This window comes from Salvelinus namaycush, chromosome 28 (genome assembly GCF_016432855.1).
Source record: "Salvelinus namaycush isolate Seneca chromosome 28, SaNama_1.0, whole genome shotgun sequence".
Classification (NCBI taxonomy): Eukaryota; Metazoa; Chordata; class Actinopteri; order Salmoniformes; family Salmonidae; genus Salvelinus; species Salvelinus namaycush.
Genome location: NC_052334.1, coordinates 28,156,575 through 28,182,995, shown reverse-complemented (window position 1 = coordinate 28,182,995; position 26,421 = coordinate 28,156,575). Strand labels below are relative to the sequence as shown.

General features: G+C 44.3%; 2 protein-coding genes across 2 annotated transcripts in view; one reads left to right on the top strand and one right to left on the bottom strand.

Annotated features, from left to right (window-relative positions):
• Positions 1 to 26,421, top strand: part of LOC120023185 (dnaJ homolog subfamily C member 17-like) — a 51,058-nt gene that overhangs the window by 7,897 nt on the left and 16,740 nt on the right. Inside the window, exons 2-10 of the mRNA XM_038967210.1 lie at positions 6,503 to 6,572; positions 8,166 to 8,224; positions 8,349 to 8,436; positions 8,557 to 8,633; positions 9,856 to 9,982; positions 10,510 to 10,559; positions 12,864 to 12,941; positions 15,137 to 15,217; positions 15,778 to 15,915. Coding sequence (XP_038823138.1) covers positions 6,503 to 6,572; positions 8,166 to 8,224; positions 8,349 to 8,436; positions 8,557 to 8,633; positions 9,856 to 9,982; positions 10,510 to 10,559; positions 12,864 to 12,941; positions 15,137 to 15,217; positions 15,778 to 15,915 — 768 coding nt within the window. The remainder of the gene's footprint in view (positions 1 to 6,502; positions 6,573 to 8,165; positions 8,225 to 8,348; positions 8,437 to 8,556; positions 8,634 to 9,855; positions 9,983 to 10,509; positions 10,560 to 12,863; positions 12,942 to 15,136; positions 15,218 to 15,777; positions 15,916 to 26,421) is intronic.
• LOC120023186 (cdc42 effector protein 2-like) lies at positions 22,643 to 26,178 on the bottom strand. The gene is made up of 2 exons (XM_038967211.1): positions 25,871 to 26,178; positions 22,643 to 23,867 (listed from the first exon to the last, which is right to left on the bottom strand). The coding sequence occupies exon 2, from the start codon at positions 23,807 to 23,809 to the stop codon at positions 23,186 to 23,188; it is 624 nt and encodes a 207-aa protein (XP_038823139.1). The 5' UTR covers positions 23,810 to 23,867; positions 25,871 to 26,178; the 3' UTR covers positions 22,643 to 23,185.

Here is a 26,421-nt window from a genome sequence, read left to right as displayed (position 1 = left end):
TGTGCGTGCTGTCTCACTCACAGTTTGAGGCTCGAGCAAAGATGATCTTGACTGGGAGTGATGTGAGGCGGGAGAGACAAAGGTTTTTGGTCACAATCAGCTTTGTAATCATCAATATTTTGTGTTATCGTTAGCATATTATCACAAACAAGGTACTAGTGTAGTAAATTGATCTTAGCTTCAACTGTAAGTTAGCTTGGAAAGTTAGCGTACAAAGCTGGAAGCTACCTTTATCCTCTTGCTTTGTAAAGTGTTCTAGCCTGTAATGGACATTTTGGCGAACAGTAATTAAGTTGCGACATTTCTACATGCCGTGTTGCATTATTCAAGTGTCTTAAAGCTGCAATATGTACTTTTTTGGGCGACCTGATCAAATTCATATAGAAATGTAAGTTATTGAAAGCAAGTCTAAGAAGCGGTAGATCTGTTCTATGTGTGCTATTTCTATGCTTCCTGTTTTTTAAGTTTAGTTTTTGCATCTTTTACTTTCGGTTTTGTACACCAGCTTCAAACAGATGAAAATACAATATTTTGGTATATGGAAAATATATTTCACAGTGATTTAGATGGTACAATGATTTTCTACACTATACTTGAAATTAGGAGAACTATTATAATTTTAGTGCATCTTTAACTTCTTGGTTTTGTTTGGGGGCAGAGTTCATTAAAATTATAGCAAAAAACGGAGGGAGATTTTACCGAAATTCTGTTATTAAACTTTGCATCTGCGCAGTTCTTCCAGTAAATGTGTTTTTGTAAAATGAAATCAATGTTTTTTGTTTGGCCTACATTTTAAGTGAAAAATCCATTACGGTGCAATTACCCTTAACAATTTAGCAGTCTTATGGCTATTTAGCAGTCTTATGGCTTAGGGGTAGAAGCTGTCTCTGAGCCGGACGGTAGCAGAGTGAACGGTCTATGGCTTAGGTGGTTGGCAAGTCTTTGGCAATTTTCTCAGGCCTTGCTCTGATACCACCTTTATATAGAGGTCCTGGATGACAGGGAGCTTGGCCCCAGTGATGTACTGGGCTGGCCGCACCACGTCCTGTTAGTCTTATGGTTAATTTGCTCCTTTAAGAAGTCTCATTCTCATAATTTATTTAAGATATCCAGCACTGGAAAAACAGTAATGTTTTTGTAGTTGCCACTGTTATTGATCCTCCTTACTCAAGAGGACCTGTCCCGATTTGAGATTTCTACTTTCCCTTATCACTGAATTAGCTCACTCTTTAGTTGCCACATTGGCATGTACAGATGACTCTGGGTCTACCTCAATTGGGGCTTGCGTGTTACATCAGTGATGGGACCAATGATGTATTTAACTAAATTCAGGGCTAAGGGAGCAGTGTTCACTTGCCAGCAGTAGATGGGGGGGACCTGGCACTGGACTGGTCTGGCTGGTCTTATGGAGCCCCAGTGCCGAGCACAGCACTATGAAACCCACAGTCAGTAATCCCCAAGAGGGTGTCCTTCTGCTGTTGGAGTGCTTGCACGCATTTACCAAATAGGCTGTTATTAACACAGAGGGGATCTCTCCCCCACCCCATCCTCCAGCCCCTGAGCCCAGTTCTACTCAAGGCGATGAGAATAAGGGCCTCTGTGGAGCTTGTTAAAGGGAGGTGAGGTAACCACTCTGAGGGATTTGATTTACTGACGGTGTTACAATTACTAGCGTGGATGTTTTTCAGCACAGCGTGCTTGATGACAGGTTGCTCTTGTTCAAGAGCTCGGTAGATGTCCGGGCAGCTGGAGAAACCTACTTTGACCTTACAAAATGACAGAGACACGTAAACTTATAAGATTGGTCTGGTGATGGCCAAAGCCACTATGTGAGTTGAGGTCACAACCTGACCTCTCAACCGGCTGATGTGTTTCTCTTGGGCAGTGGCAGTAACTCAGGAGCTTCTCATGACGTTCAGCTCGCTGCCAAACAGGGCATACACCGCTGACGCTGACTCACTCCTCGGCTGAGGTAATGTGCTGAACTCTGGGGGGGAGATGAAGAGAAGGAGTAGGATTAGGAGGTGGTGCAGGAGAGGAGAGACAAGAAATGCAGCAGAGCAGAAAGTGATTGGATAGTAGAGGTGGTAGGAGGCTGAGGGGGAAGCGTTGCTGCTTGAAATAGTTCTACTGACCTGAATGTTACTGTATGTAGGAAGCTCTCTGAGTGAAGGGCTGTAATAATGTGTAGCCTCAGAGCGATCCCACCCTGTCTATCCCTCTCTGGACAGCACACCAGGTCCAGACCAGGATAGGCTCATCCCCAGATAGTTAAAATGTCTTCTCTGACTGCTGATGCATTACCACATCCTCTTCAGTTCACTAACAGCCAGTCAGTAAGCCGGTCTGCGCTGTCTATTTTGGCACATTCCTTAGATACAATAGTGCAAAAAAAAAATAGACACGCAGGGAAACGTTGCCCGGAGTAGATGGCGTCCTATGCAAAAGTTCCAGACGTGCAGAACAGAAAGGGGCCCTTGATCTATCCAGTTGTACTGGACAGGTTCTGATTGATTGGCAGCACGGGAGAGATGAGGTTGTGGTGAAAGGGGCGGGGCTGGGAATTGCCAGGGACCTCAAAATACGACATTATCATGATTTAATTTTTTATTTATTTAACCTTTATTTAACTAGGCAAGTCAGTTAAGAACAAATTCTCATTTACAATGACGGCCTAGGAACAGTGGGTTAACTGCCTTGTTCAGGGGCAGAACGACAGATTTTTACCTTGTCAGCTCGGGGATTTGATCTGGCCCAACGCTCTAACCACTAGGCTACCTGCCGCCTGATACTTAGCTGCTGATACAATCAGAGGTCGACCGATTATTATTTTTCAACGCCGATACCGATACCGATTATTGGAGGAGCAAAAAAGGCCGATACATTTAAAAAAATTGTCTGATTAATCGGTATTTGTAATAATGACAATTACAACAATACTGAATGAACACTTATTTTAACTTAATATAATACATCAATAAAAATCAATTTAGCCTCAAATAAATAATGAAACCTGTTCAATTTGGTTTAAATAATGCAAAAACAAAGTGTTGGAGAAGAAAGTAAAAGTGCAATATGTGCCATGTAAGAAAGCTAACGTTTAAGTTCCTTGCTCAGAACATGAGAACATATGAAAGCTGGGGGTTTCTTTTAACATGAGACTTCAATATTCCAAGGTAAGAGGTTTTAGGTTGTAGTTAATATAGTATTTATAGAACTATCTCTCTATACCATTTGTATTCCATATACCTTTGACTATTGGATGTTCTTATAGCCACATTAGTATTGCCAGTGTAACCGTATAGCTTCCGTCCCTCTCCTCACTCCTACCTGGGCTCGAACGAGGAACACGTCGACAACAGCCACCCTCGAAGCAGCGTTACCGATGCAGAGCAAGGGGAACAACTACTCCAAGTCTCAGAGCGGGTGACGTTTGAAACGCTATTGGCGCGCACCCCGCTAACTAGCTAGCATTTTCACATCGGTTACACCAGCCTAATCTCGGGAGTTGATGGGCTTGAAGTCATAAACAAGGCAATGCTTGAAGCACAATGAAGAGCTGCTGGCAAAACACACGAAAGTGCTGTTTGAATGACTGCTTACGAGCCTGCTGCTGCCTACCATCGCTCAGTCAGACTGCTCTATCAAATATCAAATCATAGACTTAATTATAACATAATAACACACAGATATAAGAGCCTTTGGTCATTAATATGGTCGATTCCGGAAACTATCATTTAGAAAACAAAACTTGTATTATTATCGCATATACCCTGACTCTGCGTGCAATGAACGCACGAGAAGTAACACAATTTCACCTGGTTAATATTGCCTGCTAACCTGGATTTCTTTTAGCTAAATATGCAGGTTTTAAAAATATATACTTCTGTGTATTGAGTTTAAGAAAGGCATTGATGTTTATGGTTAGGTACACGTTGGAGCAACAACAGTCCTTTTTCCATGAATGCGCACCGCATCGATTATATGCAACGCAGGACATGCTAGATAAACTAGTAATATCATCAACCATGTGTAGTTAACTAGTGATTATGATTGATTGTTTTTTATAAGATAAGTTTAATGCTAGCTAGCAACTTACCTTGGCTTCTTACTGCATTCGCGTAACAGGCAGGCTCCTCGTGGAGTGCAATGAGAGGCAGGTGGTTAGAGCGTTGGACTAGTTAACCGTAAGGTTGCAAGATTGAATCCCCGAGCTGACAAGGTAAAAATCTGTCGTTCTGCCCCTGAACAAGGCAGTTAACCCACCGTTCCTAGGCCGTCATTGAAAATAAGAATGTGTTCTTAACTGACTTGCCTAGTTAAATAAAGGTGTACATTTTTTTTTTTAAATCAGCCAAATCGGTGTCCAAAAATACCGATTTCCGATTGTTATGAAAACTTGAAATCGGCCCTAATTAATCGGCCATTCCGATTAATCGGTCGACCTCTAGATACAATATATATATTGAGATTCTCACGATGTATTGCGATTTGATACTGCAATTTTATTGCGATTTGATGTTCCAAACATATTGCTCACCGTATGTCTGCTGTAGAGAGATGAGAGCATGAGAAAATTAGTTTTGATCAGTCAAGGAAATAAGTGCTGAAAACATGTTGGCTCACGTGAAGAAGGAGAACAAGCTTTAAGAATAAATATACCAGTGTTTTGGTACAGATACAGCTGACTAGCACTAGCTAATGCTACCTAGCAACAAAAAAATATTTGTAGTCAAAGTATCAATATAATTTTGCAATATGTAACTGTATTGATTTTTCCCGCATCACTAGAAAGGGGGGAGGTGAAAGCATGCAGAATGCTGGCAGGGCTGATTAGGACGGGAGGTCTTCATTGGGCATAGAGGAGCGGTTTGAAAAGCTGGGCACTGTCTCTTCAGAGAGCTGCTTTCTCTCTCAGTGGGTCCTGCTTCCTCTCTGGAGGAGTAGACATCGCCTAATGAAAAACACATTGTCATTAACTCGCCCAGAAGAACCCAAGAAATGCGGTTAACATTCCAGAGAACAACTGAGTAAAAAAAAAGAAGCGGACTAAAACCTGATTTTTAAGATTACAATGCTCCAAAGTATTTTTTCCCCCTAAGTTTGTCGCTCATATTTTAAAATGTTTTGGCTTGAGACACAAGAAATTAATGGCTGCCATCCCAATTTAGTGACTGACAATGGTTCACTGTTTGTGTGTTATTGTAATTTATTTCCTCTGCTGTCAATCCATATTTATCCTTCTTGAAAAAGTTGTCAGCATTAAGGTGACAGCAGTCAAGATGTGGCCCCAGTGAAACAGAGCCTAAACTCCCTATCAACTACTAAACACGTTTCCACCCCCTGTACCGTCATATCAAACTTCTACTCATATTTTTGTTATGTTTCCAGGAGACCATAATTTTTATACATATTTCACTTTTCGGGCCAGTGATGGCATGAAAAAGAATAATCGTGTTGGAAATATATTTCAGAGATTCTAGATTGGCAAGATGCATACAGCGGTTTTGGAATATTCAGGAAAAACAACTCTGAAGGCATTCTTTCGAAACAACAACCTAGTACAGTCTCTACCACAAAGTCCAACCAAGGTGCACAAAATGAAGAACTAACTGCATGCATCTACAAAAATATTCATCCACTCTGGGGGCAGTTAAAAACAACAACACAGTGATAGAGGATCTGCCCATTGCAGGTTATTGGGTTCAATAGAGAACTGAACATAGTGGACTGGGACATAATGTGAATAACAATGTGCTGACCTAAGTCCATGCATACTAAAATTTTTATTTATTTAACCTTTATTTAACCAGGAAGGGCTCATTGAGATTTAAAATCTCTTTTTCAAGAGCGTCCTGGCCAAGATAGGCAGCACCAAGTCATTACAAAAAATTACAGACAGACAACATGAAAAACTACAAGTAATCTAGTAAAAACCATTCATGAATTCACAAGAGTATAACAATATCAAAAACAGCAAATTAAAAACATTGACAGGTCAGGGAATCAGCCTCAAAATCCTTCATCAGTGATTTAAAAACACCAATCGGGACAAGTTCTTCCAGTTTAAAATTATTTTGTAAGGTGTTCCAAGACGATGGCGCAGAGTACATAAAAGACCTTTTACCAAATTCAGTTCGGACATTTGGAACAGTTAGCAGGATAAAGTCCAGTGAACGAAGAGAGTACCCACCACATTTCTGAACAATAAAAATGCCCAAATAAAAAGGTAGTAAACCCAAAATGGCTTTGTAAATAAAAGTATACCAGTGACTGAGCCTACGAGTGACTAGAGAAGGCCAGCCAACCCTGGTATACAAAGTGCAGTGGTGCGTAAGGGTTTTGCAGTTTAAAATAAATCTCAAAGTGCCATGGTAAAGAGTGTCAATTGATCTCAAACACTGAGCGGAAGCATTCATATATAAAATATCCCCATAGTAATATCCCCATCCCCAGAGTAAACACTCTGACTCTGATTTCATTCTCCCCTTTTTTTCTGTAGATCAAGAAAGCCTACCGACAGAAGGCCTTGACATGCCATCCAGACAAGAACCCAGACAACCCAAAAGCAGGTGAGTGAAAATGACATGGCACGATGTCCATTTCTCCTCACCTCGTATATCGGCCTTCTGCCTCTGTAGCAGATTGTAAAACCTGAACTCCATCGACACTAGCTACGTCCATCATTGTAACCTGACACGCTGAGAGAATATAGTGTGTGTGTATTTGGTGTCTTGTATGACTGGGAGGTTAACATGGGTATTCATGTGCAGTGTGGCCCTGTCAACAGGCACCATGCTTGCATCTCCTCTCCTAACCCACACCATTACATGCTGACATCTCCTCCACGAAACCCTCTAGAGTCTGACCTTGCTGCCAGATGGACCTCCATGGCTAACCAGAGCAGAGGCTTCCCACAAGCCCTCCAGCCATGCGGGCCAGCCCAAGCCAGACAGCATGACTAGCATTTCCCCAGTCAGCCTCTTTGGCACTCCGCGGCTTGTTGCCAACAAACGTCAACAACCAGTTTCGGAAGTTTCAGTATAATTCTGCGTCAGGGGAAAAAAATCACTGTGGCAAAGGCCCATCGTAAGGCATGTTTTAAAGTGAGGTTTGTGCGGTTGCTGGATTCCTCTTACTATTCCTGATTAAGTCAAAAATGGGAAACAAGGGGGTAATGGGGGGGCTGAGTGGAATAAAACAACGAAATTTACCAGAAATGAAAAGGAGACGTTGAAGAATGTTCTCTTTCACATCACATGCACTGATTTACCCACTCACACGAGAGGTTAAGAGCCCTGACACTGTAGCCCCAAGGAATGGGGGGGTCAAGTTCCACCCCCCCATATTGCACCCCCTGTGCTGTAATAGTCTGAGCTGCTCCGGCCAATGTGGCACTCCAGCAGGCTTTCATTCAGCCAGCTCTGCTCCATGTGCGTAGGTAACTTGACCCGTCCACTTCCACCACAGTCTCTAGCCTTCTGTTTGTGTGCTGCTTTTCTCACAGGGAGTAACAGTAGAGGTCCGTTATATAGAAGAAGAAAAAACTCCCGTGAGTGATTTAAGCGTGCAGTAGTGGGGCTGTTATGAGCTGGGGGTTTGCGGTGCTGGGGGGGTGGATAGAGGCGAGCTCCGGGGATTTGTGTGGTACTTGTGATTGACCCTGTGGCCCCGTAGGGCTCGCAAATGTGAGATGGATTGAGAGGTCTGGGTGGATTTATGTGGGGAAAAGTGCGAGTGGATCATTGGGGAACCAGGCACATTTTAACGCAGGAAATGTCTCCGTTTATGTCAGCCCCGGGTCCTGCGTTGGCAAGGAGACATCACAGAGCACACGCCTGCTCGTTTTTTGAACCTTGCCTCATTTCAGTCCTCTCCTCCACACGCAACACACAGCCCCCCTGGTCTCTCCTTCTCTCTCCTCCCCTCCTCTCACCTCCCCTCGCGTGTTAGCAGCTCACTAAGGTATCATTACCGTGCGTTGTTAACCTTTGTTCCATTTGGTTGCTGTTTTAAAAGCTAACATTCTACACATGCACTATGGTCCCCTTAACCACATCTTAAGTCCCCACTGAGCAGGACTATGAAAGAGTGTATGTTTCTATGTATTGTACAGTATTTATTATCTCTAGAACATGACAGTGTCCTTGGTGTTTCCTCCCCAGCTGATCTCTTCCACCAGCTGTCCCAGGCCCTAGAGGTGCTGACTGATGCTGCTGCCAGGGTAAGACTCTCTGTCTGTCTGATACTCACCCATCATCCATACCCCCCCCCCCCCTCCAGGCCCTCTTTCCCTCTTCTCTCCAACTGTTCATCACATCAGACTGTCCTCCTCTCTTCTGTGTCAGGCTGCTTACGATAAGATCTGTGCTGCCAAGAAACAAGCGGAGGAGAGGAATAACAAGCTAGATGCTAAGAGGAGGAAGATCAAGCTAGGTGAGCCCTCAAACCTGTGCCATCTCAACAAGCACTTCCCTCAGTTACACAAAACTGCCGATTTAGGATGAGTGTGTGTGTGTGTGTGTGTGTGTGTGTGTGTGTGTGTGATTTTCACAGACTTGGAGGCCAGAGAACGCCAGGCTGAGGCCCATAGTGCAGAACAGTTCCAAAACACCAGAACTCTAGAGGAGGAGGTAAGAAAGATGCAACCTAGTTTCCTACTCTGACCCTAGAACAGATCATACAGGCACGTTTCACTTGAATGCCAATCCCTCATCTACACAGTCAGGTGGCTAAGACAATCGGCATCCAGGAGGGTGGATGAAGCAGAATATACAACACATGCTCAGCTCAGCTGCTCAACCTGCTGAATGCTGCACCGCACACACTCAGCCCCAGAGTACAGCTGTTCCAATCACTGGCTTAGTGAAGGTAACACACACAGCCACCTCTCTATTTTCGGTCCCCACACCCTCTCAAACAGCTGAGCCTACCACTGTTATTATAACGCACACTTTCACGTGTTTCCCTTGATTGACCTTGAAATTCACTAAAGACGTGGGCAAACAACAAAGCTGCAGCCATATCTCATATCTATTATTATGAATTCTTTTTTTTCTTTCCTCGCCCCAATTTCGATCTTGTCTCACCACTGCAACTCGGGCTCGGGAGGCGAAGGTCGAGTCACGCGTCAACTGAAACATGACCCGCCAAACCGAGCTTCTTAACACCCGCCTGCTTAACCCGGAAGCCAGCCGTACCATTGTGTTGGAGGGAAACACCGTTCACCTGATGACCGAGGTCAGCCTGCAGGGTCCCGGCCTGCCACAAGGAGTCGCTAGAGCGCGATGAGCCAAGTAAAGCCCCACCGGCCAAAACCTCCCCTAGCCCGGACGATGCTGGGCCAATTGGGAGTCCCATAGGGCGGCGCACAATCACGGCCGGTTGTGATACAGCCTGGGATCGAACCCGGGTCTGTAGTGACGCCTCTAGCACTGCGGTGCAGGGCCTTAGACCGCTGCACCACTCAGGAGGCCATAGAAGTGTTTTCATTCCTTGCCATATCATTATTATTTCCATTAGGTAACATTGCATGACTTGATACACTTTGCTCATAAAGTCAATGATAAATAAAAGGTTTGGGATGCTTTTTGTGTGAGTCATGATGACTTGCACTCAGCCTGTTAAATGCATGTAGTTATGGGTCGTGTGTGTTGTGACTGACTGACTGGGAGTGATCACCAGTAGGTGGTAGTATTCTATTGAGCTGATGGTACTGCACCGTAGCTGGTCTTTCAAAAAAAAAAAAAAAAGATCAGATTTTTATCACTGGTACTCTAAGACGCTTTGTGAATATCGGCCCCATCCTTGGGAGAATGATGTTCCTTGTTAACCCTGGGGTTATTGTTCTGTCAGATTGCACGTCTGAGGGAGGAGGGCTCCAGGCAGCTGCAGGAGGAACAGAGGCTGATCAAGGAACAGATCCAGAGGGAGAGAAAGACACAGCTCCACCACACAGGCACATCAGATTACACATCTACAGGTACTGAACTCAACCACACTATATATATATATATATATATATATATATATATATATATACACTGCTCAAAAAAATAAAGGGAACACTTAAACAACACAATGTAACTCCAAGTCAATCACACTTCTGTAAAATCAAACTGTCCACTTAGGAAGCAACACTGATTGACAATAAATGTCACATGCTGTTGTGCAAATGGAATAGACAAAAGGTGGAAATTATAGGCAATTAGCAAGACACCCCCAATAAAGGAGTGGTTCTGCAGGTGGTGACCACAGACCACTTCTCCGTTCCTATGCTTCCTGGCTGATGTTTTGGTCACTTTTGAATGCTGTCGGTGCTTTCACTCTAGTGGTAGCATGTGCCCGTAGTACGGGACAACACTTTCTTGACCACTGTGACGGAGCCCTCCCCGACCAACTGCACTTCTCATTTGTCTCTGACATTTTTTTTGTCTGCCTGAATAAATAATAGTTTCTTTGTCTTTCTCTGTGTCTCTCCCTTTCCCTTGCGCTCTCGCTCTCTCGCAGATTCAGCTGTTGGAAGGCATTCCAAGAGCAACGTGACCCCCAAATTAAAAGTAAGTTATAATATTGCTTTTAGTCGGCATTGGAAGAGGGGTCAGCGTTTTAGGGTTGAGATTCTTGGAGAAGGAACGGGGGAGGAGAGGGAGAAGAGTCTCCGTACTGGTGTCCTTTTGAGGAATCTTTGACAGGAGTTAAACCATGGCCAGAACCTCCAAGGTATTTCATTAGTAAGGGGTTTATGATGGAAACCAAGACATTTGGGATATAGTAGAGAGCACATACGTGCTTGGGGAGGAGTGTACGTGCCCTGTTCCTGTCTGTTCCTCTCTGTAGTCCATCGTCAGGAGAGCTGTAACGACGTAAATAGAGGGTTATTATATTTCCTTTGGAACCCACTCAATCCACATCTATTAAAGGACACGGGGGATGTTAGCTAATGTCTTTATATATTTCATCTTGTTAAAACGTCTGATACCCATCAAGAGCGGTGTATCCCCTAAAGAATCAGGTTGTATTAGGAAAACAAACATCAGGGTTGAGGGCTGAGTCTTGCTACGGTATTAAACATATCATAGTCACGTACTGTACATGTGAATATTATTCCATACATTGCTCTAAGGGGCAGTTGTATCTGATAGTTGGGAACACGCAAGAAGTCAATATCAAAGTCAGTCAGATTTTGCAGTATTGATAGATGTAAATTAATGATGTCTGTATAATTTTTATATTACAACATTCAATCCGTATTGTTCCTGGCCCTATAGCGTTGTTCTTTCCTTCAGTATTCTAATACAACAGGCTCAATTTTGGGTATCTTATCAGTCCTTCATCTTTCAATCTGACAGAAATTGAATCATTTTGTTGATGTTATTTCGGTGTAGAATATATTCCAAAACTACTGGGGGACATTGACCCTTACATTTCTAATAGTCCTCATTGATTTCAACAGTGCTATTTGGAAGTTCATCATAAACCATTGTTGTCCTCCCCACTGTGGCAGATTCTTTGACAGACTGTTATTTTTCGTGTGAGGGTATTTGTTTTTGTTCTAAAATATTTTGTTATTTGCGGCTTCCAAGCGTGCGTATCAAATGTACCAGAGCAGTTGGGAACTCCAATCTCTTTAGAGTTGTTTAGACTGCCAGCAACATATACCACAGCAATGTGCTGGAGCAGTCTGAAATTTGGGTATCACCCAAGGCTCCGCCTTGTTAGAAGATTAATGGGATACAAGGTTATCGTTGGGTAGAGGAGAACTGCCTTGGAAGGAGAAAGCACATTTTCAAAATAATTGTTTGAAAAAGAATGGTGTGTAGAAAGGGCAATTCCCAGAAAGGCTCCCTCTGACAGTGAACAGAGTGTTGGTCTGGACCTAGTCTGGCCGCTTGCCTTTGATAATTCTGCTCCAGGTAGTTAGCGAGATAGTCTTGACCCTGCAGTGTTATGAATGGAATTAGCCTGTTACATAACATCTTACTCAGAGAGCTAAGCACTGGGAAGAAGAAGCATTTGCAACTGAAATGATGTACAGTTCAGATAGGTTTATGTACAGTAAATTGAGTCAACTTTTAGCTGTCAGCCAACATTATAGAGATCATGGCTTCATTACATTGTATTTGCTAATAATGTCCAGCGCTAACAAGGGCTTTTCTCAGAATAACTCTCACATATTTCTGTGTGAATGAGTGACCCTCACGTTAGATACATGCCACACATATATACTTCTCTGGATCCATCTGTTTTGCATTAGGTGCTCATTAAAAGGCCTGGTGATGTGTGTTGCGTTGTGGCTAGCAGCAGGTGAGTCAATGTGCTGTCTCCGGTCCAGGGCCCAGTAAGCCCTGTGTTAATTTCAGCCCTCTCGAAGGCACGTAAAGCTGAATGGAAATTGACTGCAGGTCTCCCAGGTGGTGGTGGGTATGCTCCAAGACCTGAACAATGTCCCCCTGGAGCGCCACTCTGCTCCTTGGCCTGGTGCAGAGGCTATTTCCTGCTTAATCTACGCATGTCATTAGAACGTGACAGTGTGTTCTTGCCACACTCTTCTCTCAGCTAGGCTGGAACTCCATTACTCCATTACTCCAATATCTGCTGGTTAGACAGATACTGAGGAAATGAAACTTCAGTGCGGATGTGTTCACATGGGTTCAACAAGTTTTGTGACATTCATGAATTCTCTCCGGTGATCCGTAACCAGCTGCTCCGTAACCCAAGACTGGCAGGGTTGAAACACTTTAGTATAGGCCCTATGTTCCTCCAGGACCCAAGAGGATTAAGTAAGTTAGTTCCATAACCAAAGATGGGTTATTTGTCTTTCTGTTTTTCTCTCCTAACTCTTTTTATTTTTCTCTTTTCAGTTAAAGTGGAAGTGTAGTAAAGAGGATGACACTAACGGGGGCTACTCTCAAGACTTCATTTTTAGCCTTCTATCAAAGGTGGGTGCCCTGAACGTGAATCACCAGATACCACCGCATGGCTGAGATTCCAAAGGCCACCGGCTTTAAGTTGGCACACAGTTATTACGAAGAGCAACAGTTTCTCACACCTGCATCGTTTGGAGGGAGCTGTGACTTATACCGTATGTCTCATGTCAGATGTTCCAATTTGAATGTGTAATGTAGCAGAAGAGACACTGGTTATATAATCATACTTGTAGAATATTTATTTGAGGGCTTGTCCCCTGCTGTATCACAGACCTGTATCTCACCCCAACTCTCCTGTAATGAGACCTGCCTGGTGCCCAGCTGACGTTTGAGCTCTGCATGACATCAGTGTTATAGATGGTTTATTTTCCACTTTATACAAGCCCCATTTAAGTTTAGTAGCAGTGAAAGTGCTGGGGGCAATGCAGTGCCCTCTTAAAGTGGTGCACGCCAATGTTAGTGCCCCTGTTACTGGGCAGGTTTAGCAGTGCCAGGGGAGTCGCTAGGAAATGTGCTTTTCTCATGCAACCGTGTACCACCTCGAACTGCACCCAGCTAAGGGGCATTTTGGTGGGGCTTAGGTTGGGCAGGAATGAGGATAGGGAAAGTGTCACTGACGTCAAAAGCTCGAAAAAAGGTTGAACTTTCAATTTCTCCTCCGCACGCAATCAGTCAGGCGTGGGAGACTGGGTCAAAGGATTGTGGGGAAACAAATGTTGCTTTTTCTTAAATAAAGGGAGTGAAATTTAAAAAACAACTTGATGCTATTTGATATGGCAAGCTGCTCTCATGAGTGGCAGGTAATGCTTGAGTAGGAGCAGCCGCCCATGTGTGGGAATGGGGACTGTGTGTGTTTTGGACTCTCACAACCTTACGTCTACTCTGGAGGGAAACACATTTGGAGTTATGAAATAGGGGTCTACAGAGACTCCTGTTTGTCACTTGGCATGCTGTGGAGTGTCCTCAGTGTCCATTAGCATCCCAGGCCTGTCCTTTTCCCAGAGATACAGATTCCTGGGAATGGGATTCTTAGAGGCTTCCTTGCTGGGACTGTGCTCTTTAGGAGTGGGCTTAGTGAGAGAAGCCCTGTATTTCAGGTGACATACTGTATCAGCCATCGGCCTTCTCTCTGCTGCAGGCCTTTACCCAGAGGAGCCCAGCTTCCATCAGCCAAGAGCCTCTCTGTAATTATCAGTGCAGCTGAGAGGGATCAGCTTTTACTGCAGTCAGAGACCCAGTCCAAGTCCTGTCTCCACTCTCCAGCTCCTCTCTGTGTGTGTGTGTGTGTGTGTGTGTGTGTGTGTGTGTGTGTGTCAGTGGTTGACCCAGGCTGAACTCCTCCTACCCTGTACTCCCCTGTCTCTGACTTGTTCTGGCAGGCAGCTGGACAAAGGCCACAGCTAATTTCAGCTCATACCAGAACATGATGTTTTATTGAGTTTTCTCACCACATATAGAGCAGGCTAACTGAAGAAGTAAAAGTAGCAGTTTATGAGGAAGTGTCCCAGTTGATTGTATTCAAAATGTTACTGAGGTTAACGTTTTTCTGTAAATGAATAATAAAACAGATACATTAGGGTAGGGTTCATGTCATTTTAGAGCCACATTTAGGGATAATGTGCTGTTTCTCATTCTCTCGAACAAAATGTGTCCCTCCCACTCTCTCTCAAGGGCCAAATCACAGTATATCCCCCCCTTTGTTTTTCCACTGCTGTTGCTTGCTGTTTATTATCTATGCATAGTCAGTCACTTTACCCCTACCTACATGTACAAATTACCTCGACTAACCTGTACCCCCGCACATTGACTCGGTACCGTTACCCCCTGTATATAGCCTCATTATTGTTACTTTAGTTTATTTTGTAAATATTTTCTTATCTCTATTTTCTTAACTGCACTTGGTTAAGGGCTTGTCAGTAAGCATTTCACAGTAAGGTCTACACCTGTTGTATTCAGCGCATGTGACAACTTTTGATTTGATAGTTAATTTGTAACTTAAACTCAGCAATTAAAAATGCATAATCTAATGTTGCCATTGGAGGTGGCGTTCTGTTGCGATACACTGTAGAATTTAAGGTTTTACAGTCCCGGCCAGTCATCCTATTGTTTTTATAGCTGATTTTTAAATTATTCAAATTTTGTGTGATCTACTTTCAGAAAACATTGTGTACTAACTCTCTCCGTCTCTGTTTCTCTATCTCTTTCAGTATGGCGACGTTTTAAATGTTCTCATATCAAGTAAGAAGCGAGGAAGTGCTGTGGTAGAATTTGAAACCGTCAAAGCAGCTGTAAGTATTTGGTTCAGAAATGATACACTCATTTAATCTCATCTCATATTGAAAAGTCCCTGAAATCAATCAATACCCACCAGCTTATTGTTTTTTTGTACTATTTGGTTTGCACTGAGCACTATGCGTCTCACCAACTTCCCAGCCCAAGGCCCCACATGATGACATTTTGATGAGTCTCTCTGGTAGTTGACAGAACAGAGGAGTGTTCTGATGGGAACCAGGAGAACAGGACGGCTGAGTCCTCTGCCCCTTTGTTGTCGCGTGCTGTTTTGTTGTGGGCTCTGGTGTGCCGTGTGGTTCCCCTCAACAGAACATATCTGCTGTCCCCTGGGGAGCCAGACTCGGGGCCTGTGGTCTCTGTCTCTCTGTCTGGAGATCTCAGGGTCCCTGCGCTGGTTGGGGTATCCAAAGTTCACATGTGTGTTTCAAATACACAACACAAATCCCCACACAAACTTGATGGAACTGAAAGGAGTAGAGAGGTTGATGCTCCATAAGTGGTGCTGGGGCAGGTCATGTCACACTGGGTCTAACGTTACTCTGTTGTTTCTCTCCAGGAACTGGCATATAAGAACGAGAGTGGCCTTACAGCAAACCCACTGAAGATATCGTGGCTTGAGGGACGTCCTGAAGTCATCACCCCAGTGGTGTCGCAGGTTCAGCAAACAACTGGACAGTACTTCCCACCTATACAGGTATGTAACCAGGGGCAACCTTCACCACGAGCAGGGCAACCTCTCCCCAATGTGCTTAGTCCTAATTCTCCTTCTCTCGCGTCAACGATAAAGTAAGCCGTATGTTACCAAATTACCCCCCCCCCCCCCCCCCCCCCAAATGTACATGGCTTCCAATAAAAATAAAATTTCTTAAAACGATCCCGCCAAAGACAGGTATGTAAACGTCTACAGTTTTATTTTCATATCAGCGGGCAAGTATTGCCCAGGCACTTGTGCTCTGGCTCAGGGTTTGGTTAAATGGGCTTAGGTTTGTCTGGCTTGGAGAAGCAGTGTGTTGTCCTGGCACTGGCCCGTTCCCCAGCCCATGGCCCGCCTCTCATTAAGGGCTGACCCACCAGGGAGACCCATGGAATGCCTCGCTCCTTCAGAACCACACAGTAACTCGACCTGACCAGCGTGTCGTAATAGCAGGCTGGCACAAGAGGTTGACTACCTCTTTCTCTCTCTACCCAGAGTGGTGCCCAGCCCAGCAGTCCGTCTTTTTGCTAACCTCCTGGTCGGCTTTCATCTCACACACACAAACACAAACACACACACACACACACACACACACACACACTGGCACTGGCACTGGCACTGGCACTTTGGAGGCCTTTGCCAGTCAGAAATGTTGCAGCACAGTTGGAAAATGTAGGTGGAGGATGAAGGTGATCTGAGTCAGTTTGAGGAGTACAGGAAGTTTCAGCTCCTCTCTTGTCATGAGCTAGACATGACTCAGTCTGTTTCAATGTCCATAATCACCATTACTTAGTTTCAGTGCTGTGGTCGTTTAGGCCTAATGATGTTAACATTGACTTTGTTTATAAAGAGATTTTCCATACATTTCCTTTAAGCTGTGCTGTATTTGTGTTTGGGTCTGCATGGTTTGGGACCAGTAGACTATACCTCCCCAGAGCTGCTGATAAACTGTGTTTCACCTCTCAACCCACCACAGCACAGCGACTCAGGCCACTTGTCAGGCCTCTCGTCAGGCCTCTTGTCAGGCCCCTCGTCAGGCCCCTCGTCCGGGTTAGCACGGCACGCAGGGTTCACAGCCTGGCCCGCGCACTTGGATTTGTCAGAGTAGTATGTTATTATGGTAACCGGTTTCGCCTTACGCATATCCGACGCAGATTGCTTCATCTCTCGCAGAGCTTTTCAGGGCAGAGAACGAAAACATGATTATGGTAGTGTAATTTCCCCATTAGCCTTCAGTGAGAACGCTCCTCACTAAAGAGGCCAACATGACATAATGGGATCCAGTGAATATTAGTAATGTTGTCCCATCTGGCCCTGGTCACTGGAGACTGGGGAGAACCATGGAGGTCCTGAGGAGTCTGTCTGGGTTCCAGAACACTACATCTCTTCCTCTGCCTCCTCTCTTTATTTCTCATCCTCTCTTTCTCTGTCTCTCTTTCTTTCTCCCCTCTCTCCCTATCGCTCCCCCCTCACTCGCCCTCTTCTTTTCCCTCTTTCTCCCTTCCTCGCTCCCTCTCCTTCACGGTGATAGTTGCGATCACAGAGGATCAGCTGTGCTGATACCTGCTTTTTAACCTCAGCAGTCCAGCCCCATCACAGCAGGGAGCCCAGGGATGCTCACGCATGATTTCGCACTCTGCTCCACTCCGTTTAATAAGAGAATCTGCTTACACTGTTCTGGAACCTGCTGCTACACTGGTCTGGGACCTGCTGCTGCACATGGGCCCCCCCAAGTCACCAGAGGCCCCTGGGGGCCCCTAGTATCACACTGGACTGTAGCAAAGTTTGACAGACAGAGCCTGAAGTGATGCTCCCTGTTGTACTGCTGTGCTGAGTGATTCTCTAAGCCTGTGAATGATACAGGCTCTCTGTAAGACATGTGTTGGGTCAGGCATTTCACCAGGAGGGGACACCATGCAGAGACAATACTGTAGGGCCGGTGGTCCATTCAGTATGTTCTTAACATAAATGATCAAGCACGGTAAGGAACAGAGGCCCTGTCCCAGCCAGGCCATAGTGCAGAGATTGCTCCCCATGCTCCTTACTAGTTCAAATCCCTTGTATTGGGATAGGATTTAGTTTGACCTGCTGGGTGTGCTATGTTTTGTATCACTGCCCTGTGCCATAATTACATTTGTATTTATTTATTTAACCTTTTATTTAACTAGGCAAGTCAGTTAAGAACAAATTCTTATTTACAATGATGGCCTACTTGTAAAGCCCCCCCCGGCCAAACCCTACCCTAGCACGGATGATGCTGGGTCATTTGTGCTCCACCCTGTGGGACTCCCGATCACGGCCGGTTGTGATACAGCTCGGGATCAAACCCGGGAAGCGTAGTGACGCCTCTAGCACTGAGATGCAGTGCCTTAGACCGCTGCGTCACTCAGGATAATACATTCTCATAGTGAGAGGTTGTGAAATTAGTAGGTTTATGAAATATATGTACAGTAAATCATTCTGTGGTATAGTGCTGTTTTTTTAACTGTCAGCTTTCTTCTCTCGGTCTCTGTTGACGTTTTGATGTAAAGTTTTATTGAATGGCAGTGTGATGTACACAGCTACGTGGATTACGTAGATCGAAACAAAGAATTAACTATACTGTAGCTACATGGATGTAATGGCAGGGACAACTGTGGGATGTGTGTTAATGGTGGTTTGCATGACAATGGAAAGTATACAGAGGTAAATTAAGTGTTAGAGCTGTCCTCCAGAACTCCTCACATCTGTTGTCAGACTACAGGGATTCACACAGTGTCCATATGATTCATAGTTCAGCCCTTACCTCCCAGAGTCTCTGGAGTTTGATGTCCACATTCAACCATCTGTATCCTATTCCCTATCAGAAGGACTTGTAGCATAATCATGTATTTTTTTAAGTCATTGTGTCCCCAATTTAGAACAATAGTTTAGCATATTGTATTTTTAGAGGGTTTAGTCTGATAAAGCGTTATCTCAGTGCTTGATACAACTCTGTTTATTTAATTTTCGAGGAATCTTCGACTTGGAGCCTGTCACGACATGAACCAGATCTAGCGTGTCATCTATTCTGGGATGGTTTTTCCATCATATCAGAACGGCTAGCTTCCTTCTGCTGAATAAAGTGCAGGCTCACCTAAAATAGCCCTGCGTCTGTCTGGGCCCTGGTATGCTGAGTGTAGTCTTGCTGCAGCTGGCTGTAGTGCTGGGCTCTTTCCGGACGGAGATAACAACTTCTAGTGTTCTGACTTCCTGGAAGAGGCCGTTTAGAGATCAAAGGACTAGTGTAACAGATTGGTTAATTTACATCTGTTGCCAGCTGTTATCAGCATGAATTCATTTAACTGAGCTTTAGCTTGGACAGGGAATAGAGAAGGAGGTGGCGAGAGAACTATCTCAATGAGATCTGGGAGCACTGGAAACCCCTGCATTCTTCTTCATGGGACAGTTAAAAAGAGGCATGGGAGAGGGGCATGTTTCTACGTTGCTGACTGAGTGTTTTTCCTCTGGACTAAAGTTGCACATTACGCACTGTAGCACATTGCATGTGAACTTGATTAAATCTCTTGCTTGTTTTAATCACTGGATGTTGAACTTTTGAGATCTTTGATGGTTTTGTCTTCATCCTAATGTCTTACGATGCCCAAGTGTATCATGGATATCATGTGAAGCAGTGGTATTGTGTTGCCTTGGACCTAATTGATCTTTAAATGGGGGTGAATCGGTAGCTCTGTTGTGTGTCCTGACACTGCAGTTTCTGAAACGGTCCCCCACGCTGCGTACCCCAGTGAAGCATGTTGCATATTTTCAGTAGCATTAGGTTGCACTGCCAGATGCAATTTCAACAGGAGTAGGAATGTATCAGTCGGCAAAAACAATATTTCCCCCTAAAAAAATGTGCAGAATAAAAATAAATAAAATCCACCGTCTTTTGGAAGATGACAGGCTTTCGTTGTATTCTGTATGATGGCAAGTTTGGAATTTGGGGGGAAAGTGGTTCCAGATGGGATGGGGTACCTCAGTTTAAACTGTTTGGTCAGTGATGCACAGCGCCAACGTAATGTGTCTTCCAATTAGACTCTTTCTTCTCACATCAGCCATGTGAGTTTGGGCGTTTTGTTGAGAATACCTTTGAATCCTCGTGCGGAGAAGCCCATTGCAGACGATGGGGTTGTCGTACGGTCTTTAGACTGTCTGTGTGGGAGTTCTGTTTGTGTCTGATTACTATGGTATGATGGAGGAAGAAGACAGTATGCGCACTGTCCCAGAGGCGTGTTATACCATGGCGGAGAGTCTGGGTAAGCGGCCATGTAGATCTGGGCACCAGGTTTGCTCATTCTTCTCCTGAGCAAATTATATCAAAGTCCTTAACCTAGAAAGCCAAGATGTGACATTTAGCCTAATAAGGCCCAGGTAAACAGTCACAGTTAACATTCATTATGAAATGGATTGCTTTTTCTGTTGATCCAGGATAAGGAGAATAAAGGTTGACTTCGTCAAGCCACACCTTAAGCTATTCAGTAACCTCTCTATGATGTAGGTGTGATCCGCGCTGTTCATCATAGCAATTCAGTGCTTCCCTCTCGTTCCAGTTTTATATAATAGCAGTAACTTTCAAAGTAAACCCGTCTGAATGAATGGATGGTTCAGTTGGCTTGGAATGTCTGTCTAATTTGTGTTTGACATGAACTAGCTACCTCTAGTTGTCTCATGTAATGTAAGGTGTAATTCCTCTTCAAACACTAAGTGTAAAGTGAGACAGACAGGGCTTTAATATGGCTGCTATGGCAGCTCATCACTGTTAGAAAACCAAACATCTCTGTCAGTCCATCAAAGTGTCTAAACAGTATTATACAAGCCATCTAAAATGTTGATGCGAGCAATTCCAAACCACTGGTCTTCCACACAGTTAAGTTACAGTACACACTGGTCTAACAGTCTTACACAATGTGTTATTATTCTCATAAAACATACACTGAAAGCCATAACAATTGGTTTTCCTGAAAGATGCATGGAACGGATATAAAGTACAGATGTACCCACAAACATCAGTGCCTCCATTGGATTGTTAACATGCAAACACTGTTTAACTGCCTGCCAGCAGCAGGACACTCATGGCTAGTGAAGTTCTCTGTAGCGCCTCAGGGACCCCTGGAATGTGACTGCTTTTGGCTTTGCCCCACTGCTTTCCTTTCCTGACAACCCCCTGCTGTGGTGCTGGCTGTGGCTCTCTCCCAGCTCCCCTGGCAGGTGGGTGAGGACTGGGGGTGGTGAGGGGTGCGTCAAGCCCTGTTGGTTCAGCAGGTATTGTTTAAACTCTCATCAGGAGCCTTGCTGGTAATGGATGGCTCTGGTCCCCAGCCTCCTTGGCCCTAACAGCACATGTGGAAGTATCACATTACCCCTCACCACTTTCCCCTCTCGTGCCACTCATCAGAGCTAGGGACTCCGATTTACAGCTAAGAAAACAGTGCTGGGGTTTTGGGGCTCGGACCTGCGGCCTGGCTGAGGTTGCAGCCCGCCAACCCTCGGCTTTATTAGAAGCAGAGCTAAGTGTTTGTTTTCACTGTGTTGTTGGGAAAGAGAGACGGGGGTACCTTCGTGCACCTTCGGGTGGGGCCTCTAAGATGCGTGCGGAGGAGAGATTGCCCTCCCACACAACGTAATGGCAAGGATGCCAATACTTCACAGCTTCAGGACCTTGAAAACTAAGCCTTCGTTCTTTTTTATTTCTTTAACATTACACTCTAAAGTCTAACATTAGTCTCATCAAGAGATCCGAAGAAAGGAACTGGCTTTTAAACTGAGAAAGGACAAAAAGCAGCCATCTGAAGATGCCTACTTTACTTTTTTAACAGATTAAAGGTCCAATGCAGCTGTTTTTATCTCAATATCAAATCATTTCTTAGTAACAATTAAGTACCTTACTGTTATTTGTTTTACATTAAAATGGTCAAAAAGAAACAAAAAGCAAAGAGCAATTTCTCAAGCAAGAATTTTGCTTGGACTGTCTGGGAGTGGTCTGAGTGGGAAGAGGAAAACTAGCTGTTATTGGCAGAAAGGTTTGGAACTATTTCTTATTGGTCTATTAACTAATTTACCACTTGGTGATGTCCCCAGGCATGCCCAAACTCCATCCAACCAAAACAGGCTGAAATTTCAGGCCCAGTGAATGCACTGGGCCTTTTAAGATAAATAAGGTGCTAAATTACTAACTAGACTATGTAACATTTTATCTAACGCTGCAACAGGTAATGCTAGAAGAACATGAACTTTGCCCCATAGAGTGGTTGAGCGGAGAGGGAAGAATTCCAACGTTAACCCTTAAACATCAATAGACACTCATTCTGATTCTATTACTGTATCATAGAAACAACAGATACAGTCAAGAAATGTTCAAATTAGCGTACAACTCCATCATGAGTAGCGTTCTGTCATAATAATCTACTGTAGATAGCAAACATTTTCCTAAGTAAAATGAGAGAAGGAGTAAGTTAAAGTGGTAGTCCATGTATACTCTTATTCTTGTTGATGACCTCACGTGAAATGGAAGAGATCCCTTTGTAGGTTATATCCCCATGGTGTTTCAAATGCCCTGGCACTGGAGTGTGTTTACATGCACTAATATGTTTACATGCACTAATAATTCGATATTAAACTAATTGGCAGTAGGCAGATTATGCATTAAGCAGAGTAAGGTGTTTACATGACTATCTTAATCGGTGTAAGGTCATAATTGAAGTAAACGTACGACGATTAAAACACCTTGTTTTCTGAGCAATCTTTCAAAATATTAGGACATGTAATGCCTTAATCTGTGTTCTAGCGGTGTATTTGATCTGTGCCAGCACGAGCAGCACAAGCTTCCTTCTTTTGCGCGAGTGAAGTGACTTCGGAAAAACTGAAAGCATTCATATTAGAAATAGTTTTCACGTATAAACTCAGAATCAAATACGCTTCACAAATATAACATGGTCGCTGTGGTAGAACGTTTATTTTGATTGGTGATTTTCTGCGTTTATTAAAGGCCCATCAAATAGCCTGATTTCAGATGGGTCTGTCAACAGTATTATTAGGGAAATTGTTCTTCTTGCAAAGCATGTAAACGTTTATTTGAACTATTATATTAATCTGACTTCACAATAATCATATTATTGTGTGCATGTAACCGTACTCTATTTTATGTCAGCCGTTCATCGTCTAATGACAGTTTGGAGTGTTCTAATGCCAGTCACAATGATGACGTTAGTAAAGTCTCTTGCTGAGGACCCATGTCAGTCTGGCTGTTCCTCTAATAGTGGAGCCTGTCCATGACCTGCAGCACGTCGTCCAGGATGGATGGGCCCAGGTCCAGGCTGAAGGAGAAGCTGTTGTCCACCTCATCCAGCTGCTGCGTGTCCTCAGAGCAGGTCTGAGTGGAGTCTCCATCCCGGCCAGAACTCAGGCTGCCCCGGCCAGGACTGGGGCTGCTGACCATGACCCTGTGGCTGGGGCTAACACTGCCCTCCATCTCCCCATTCCCCTCACCCTCCTCGCTGTCCAGCAGGGGCAAGGAGCTGCACTTCTTCCTCCTCTCTGAGGCACTGTGGCTCATGTGGGCCCTGGTCCACTCGGGGCTCTCCGTGGCCTCGGCCTCGTCCAGGTTAAGGCTTAAGGGTTTGGGTGGAGGGTAGCAGGCCAGCAAAAGGTTCTGCTCACTCTGAGAGCTCTGCAGCACCAGGCTGTTGCCCCTCTTCAGAAAGGACAGGTCCCCGAAGCTGTCGCTGTGGTCGTTGTTCCCGATGTGGGAAACATGGCGGAAGTCGGCCAATGGGAGGCTGATCATGTTGACAGAGAGCACCTCCCTGCGCTTCTGTGTCCTTCTGGACCAGCGGGCAGAGGCTGGCTTACGGTACAGAGACGTCGTCAGTGGCATCTTACCAGGTCCTGTTGAGATGTCCTTTGGTTCACTTCTGAGATGAACTGAGACGAAGCTTAAAGGCAGTTTACAAAAAAAATAAAGAAGAAATATTAAAATCGTTTCACTTCGAGGTTAGGTTCATGTCAGATCATCTGGTTTCCCATCAACAACACATCATACATCTCTGATATGATTATCCAGGCTTACTTTCATCATGCTGCAGCCTACTGGATGGGCATTATTTGTTTCCCTCTGCTTTCCAACACCAGATGTAACCCTTGGATTATGTCAAGTTTAATGTGACAAGGCAGCAGCTCTGCTTGGTTTTGTGTTAATACGATTCGGCGTCATTTGTCTCCTGGGAGAGGGTCCAATACATACTTAGAAGGGTTTTGATTTTAAATGTTTACTTTTCAAATCCAGTTTATTCCCATAAATGCAGGTCTGGTCTGCTGAATGCACCAAAGGAATGGCTAAGCCTGATTCTGACTTCCAGTAACCATGCTCCAAATATGCACATTCTAAGCAGACACAGCAGCCTCTATATCTATATAAGCCATGTCACCATACCCTCTGGCCCCCTTTCTTGTCAATTTGTCAGGCAACTCCAGGCTTTGCTCTCACTTCTTAAACAGTAGTTATTTTATGAATGGGTTGTAATTTGTTACGTGTTGAGAGACAAAGCTCAGAGACACAGTATGTGCATTCGTCTTTATTTATTTCTCCTCATCTTTAGATCTTTCCTGTTATGCTGGATCCAGATAAGATCAAATTCTACAACTCTTGATTAGAGAGATGTGTGGCAATACCTGACATTGTTATGATTGTGATATATGTAGAATTGAACTGGAATATGCCTTTCACCTGCTATAAATGGCGTCAAACTGTCTTTTTTTTCCTCAGACAGCGCACTTTGTACAATGGTAATTTTAGAAGTTAATCTGTACATTATCAATCTGTTATCTGTAAACAATGGGCCTTGAACAGCTACCACCATTTTAAAAAGCAAAGGCATAAAATATATTACATAAAACAACTGTACAAACTGAGAACGTGTGGCTCTGAAAAGATTGTTTAAATCCATTATAGTTTGTGTAAGAGCTAGGCCCAAAGCACAAAATAAAATGCACCAGTAATTTAGTGTTTTGTGAGTTGTAATCATTTTATTGAGTAACACAGAATGCAGTTCATCTCTGGCAGGTCAAATGGGCGATCTCAGTGGTCTCTGTGATTTTACAGGATCCCAACAGCTTTGCCCATATTAGATTTGCGTTCGTGACTTGAAACACTCACTTTGTAAATTTGTAAGGCACTACGGCAAACGGGTTTTGTTGGCCTGTAAAGGTTTTATCGGTACTTTAGTAGCAGCGGGAGATGGGGAGAGTGTGGACACAACAGCATTCCTTTCCAAACATGTCAGTTGGACGAAGGAGGAGTGTTAGAATTGCAGCGGTGAGGATCACATTAAGGAAACACTTCTCTTCCAAGTCCAAATGAAATAAGCCTAGTAAAAACCGCTTTGCCAAGACAATTTACAGTTACTAAATAATCTTCCTTCTCCAAACTTCCTCTAGCTGAGCACCTTTTTGAGGGAGATGCCTAAAATATATTCTCAAGAGCAGGTGTTGGTTATGATTTAAGAGTTGGCATATGCGTGTTTTATAACCAATATTTTTAATAAGTTGATGGATACGGTTTGTAACAACAGAATGTAGTGTGATATATCTGTTAGTTATTTTCTGTACTGCTGTGTACACAGGGTGTCTATCCCACACCGACGTGTCTGTCTCTATCAGGGAGCCAGGCTGGAGCTGGTACCTGGAGACTGTGACACTGTTTCTCCTGACATGATTGGGCTTGTTCAACTGCAGCGGGAGAAGCACAGTGAACATCACTGAGGGAGAACTGGAGCTACTTCACCCCCCCCAAATTCTCTAAATCACAGATTTAACAGCCCAAACACTGTTTCAAGTGTTAATGTCACGTGCACAAGTACAGTGAAATGCCTTTCTTGCAAGCTCCAAACCCAACAATGCAGTAATATCAAATGTAGCACAAAAAATAACTCTCTCTTACCCGAGTCTTAGAATCCTTCTCAGTAGAGGGTACCTATCATGTCCTGTAGACCTTGCCAATTTGATCCTGTGCTTCCCTCTATCTTCTCAAAGTTCAGTTCAATAGTACAAGTATATTCCTTCTAGGACCCAGCAGGTGTGGTGTTTGAGAAAGTCTCCTCTGACGAAGTAACCCAGGTGAGGTGAGTGTATAGAGACGACCAGGTGGAGTTTTGTTTCCTTCTTTCTTTCCTCCACCTCTCCCTACCTAACGACAGAGAGTGTGTTTACCCTCGGATGATGTCACTCTCCCTGTCGTGGGAGTCTGAATCATGGGCGTGAATCCTGCTTGCTGCACCCACTACCTGAGTGAAAGGACAGAGCAGGAGCTGTTGTAGTCCCCACTGATTTACTGCTTAAATCACGGAACAAGATAAATCTGAGCTGGTGAAAGAGCACAGCATATTCCTCACACACACACACACACACACACACACACACACACACACACACACACACACACACACACACACACACACACACACACACACACACACACACACACACACACAC

Bases quoted from the DNA above. Each gene is read 5' to 3' on its own strand.
- LOC120023186 (XM_038967211.1), bottom strand. From the start codon at position 23,809: ATGCCACTGACGACGTCTCTGTACCGTAAGCCAGCCTCTGCCCGCTGG.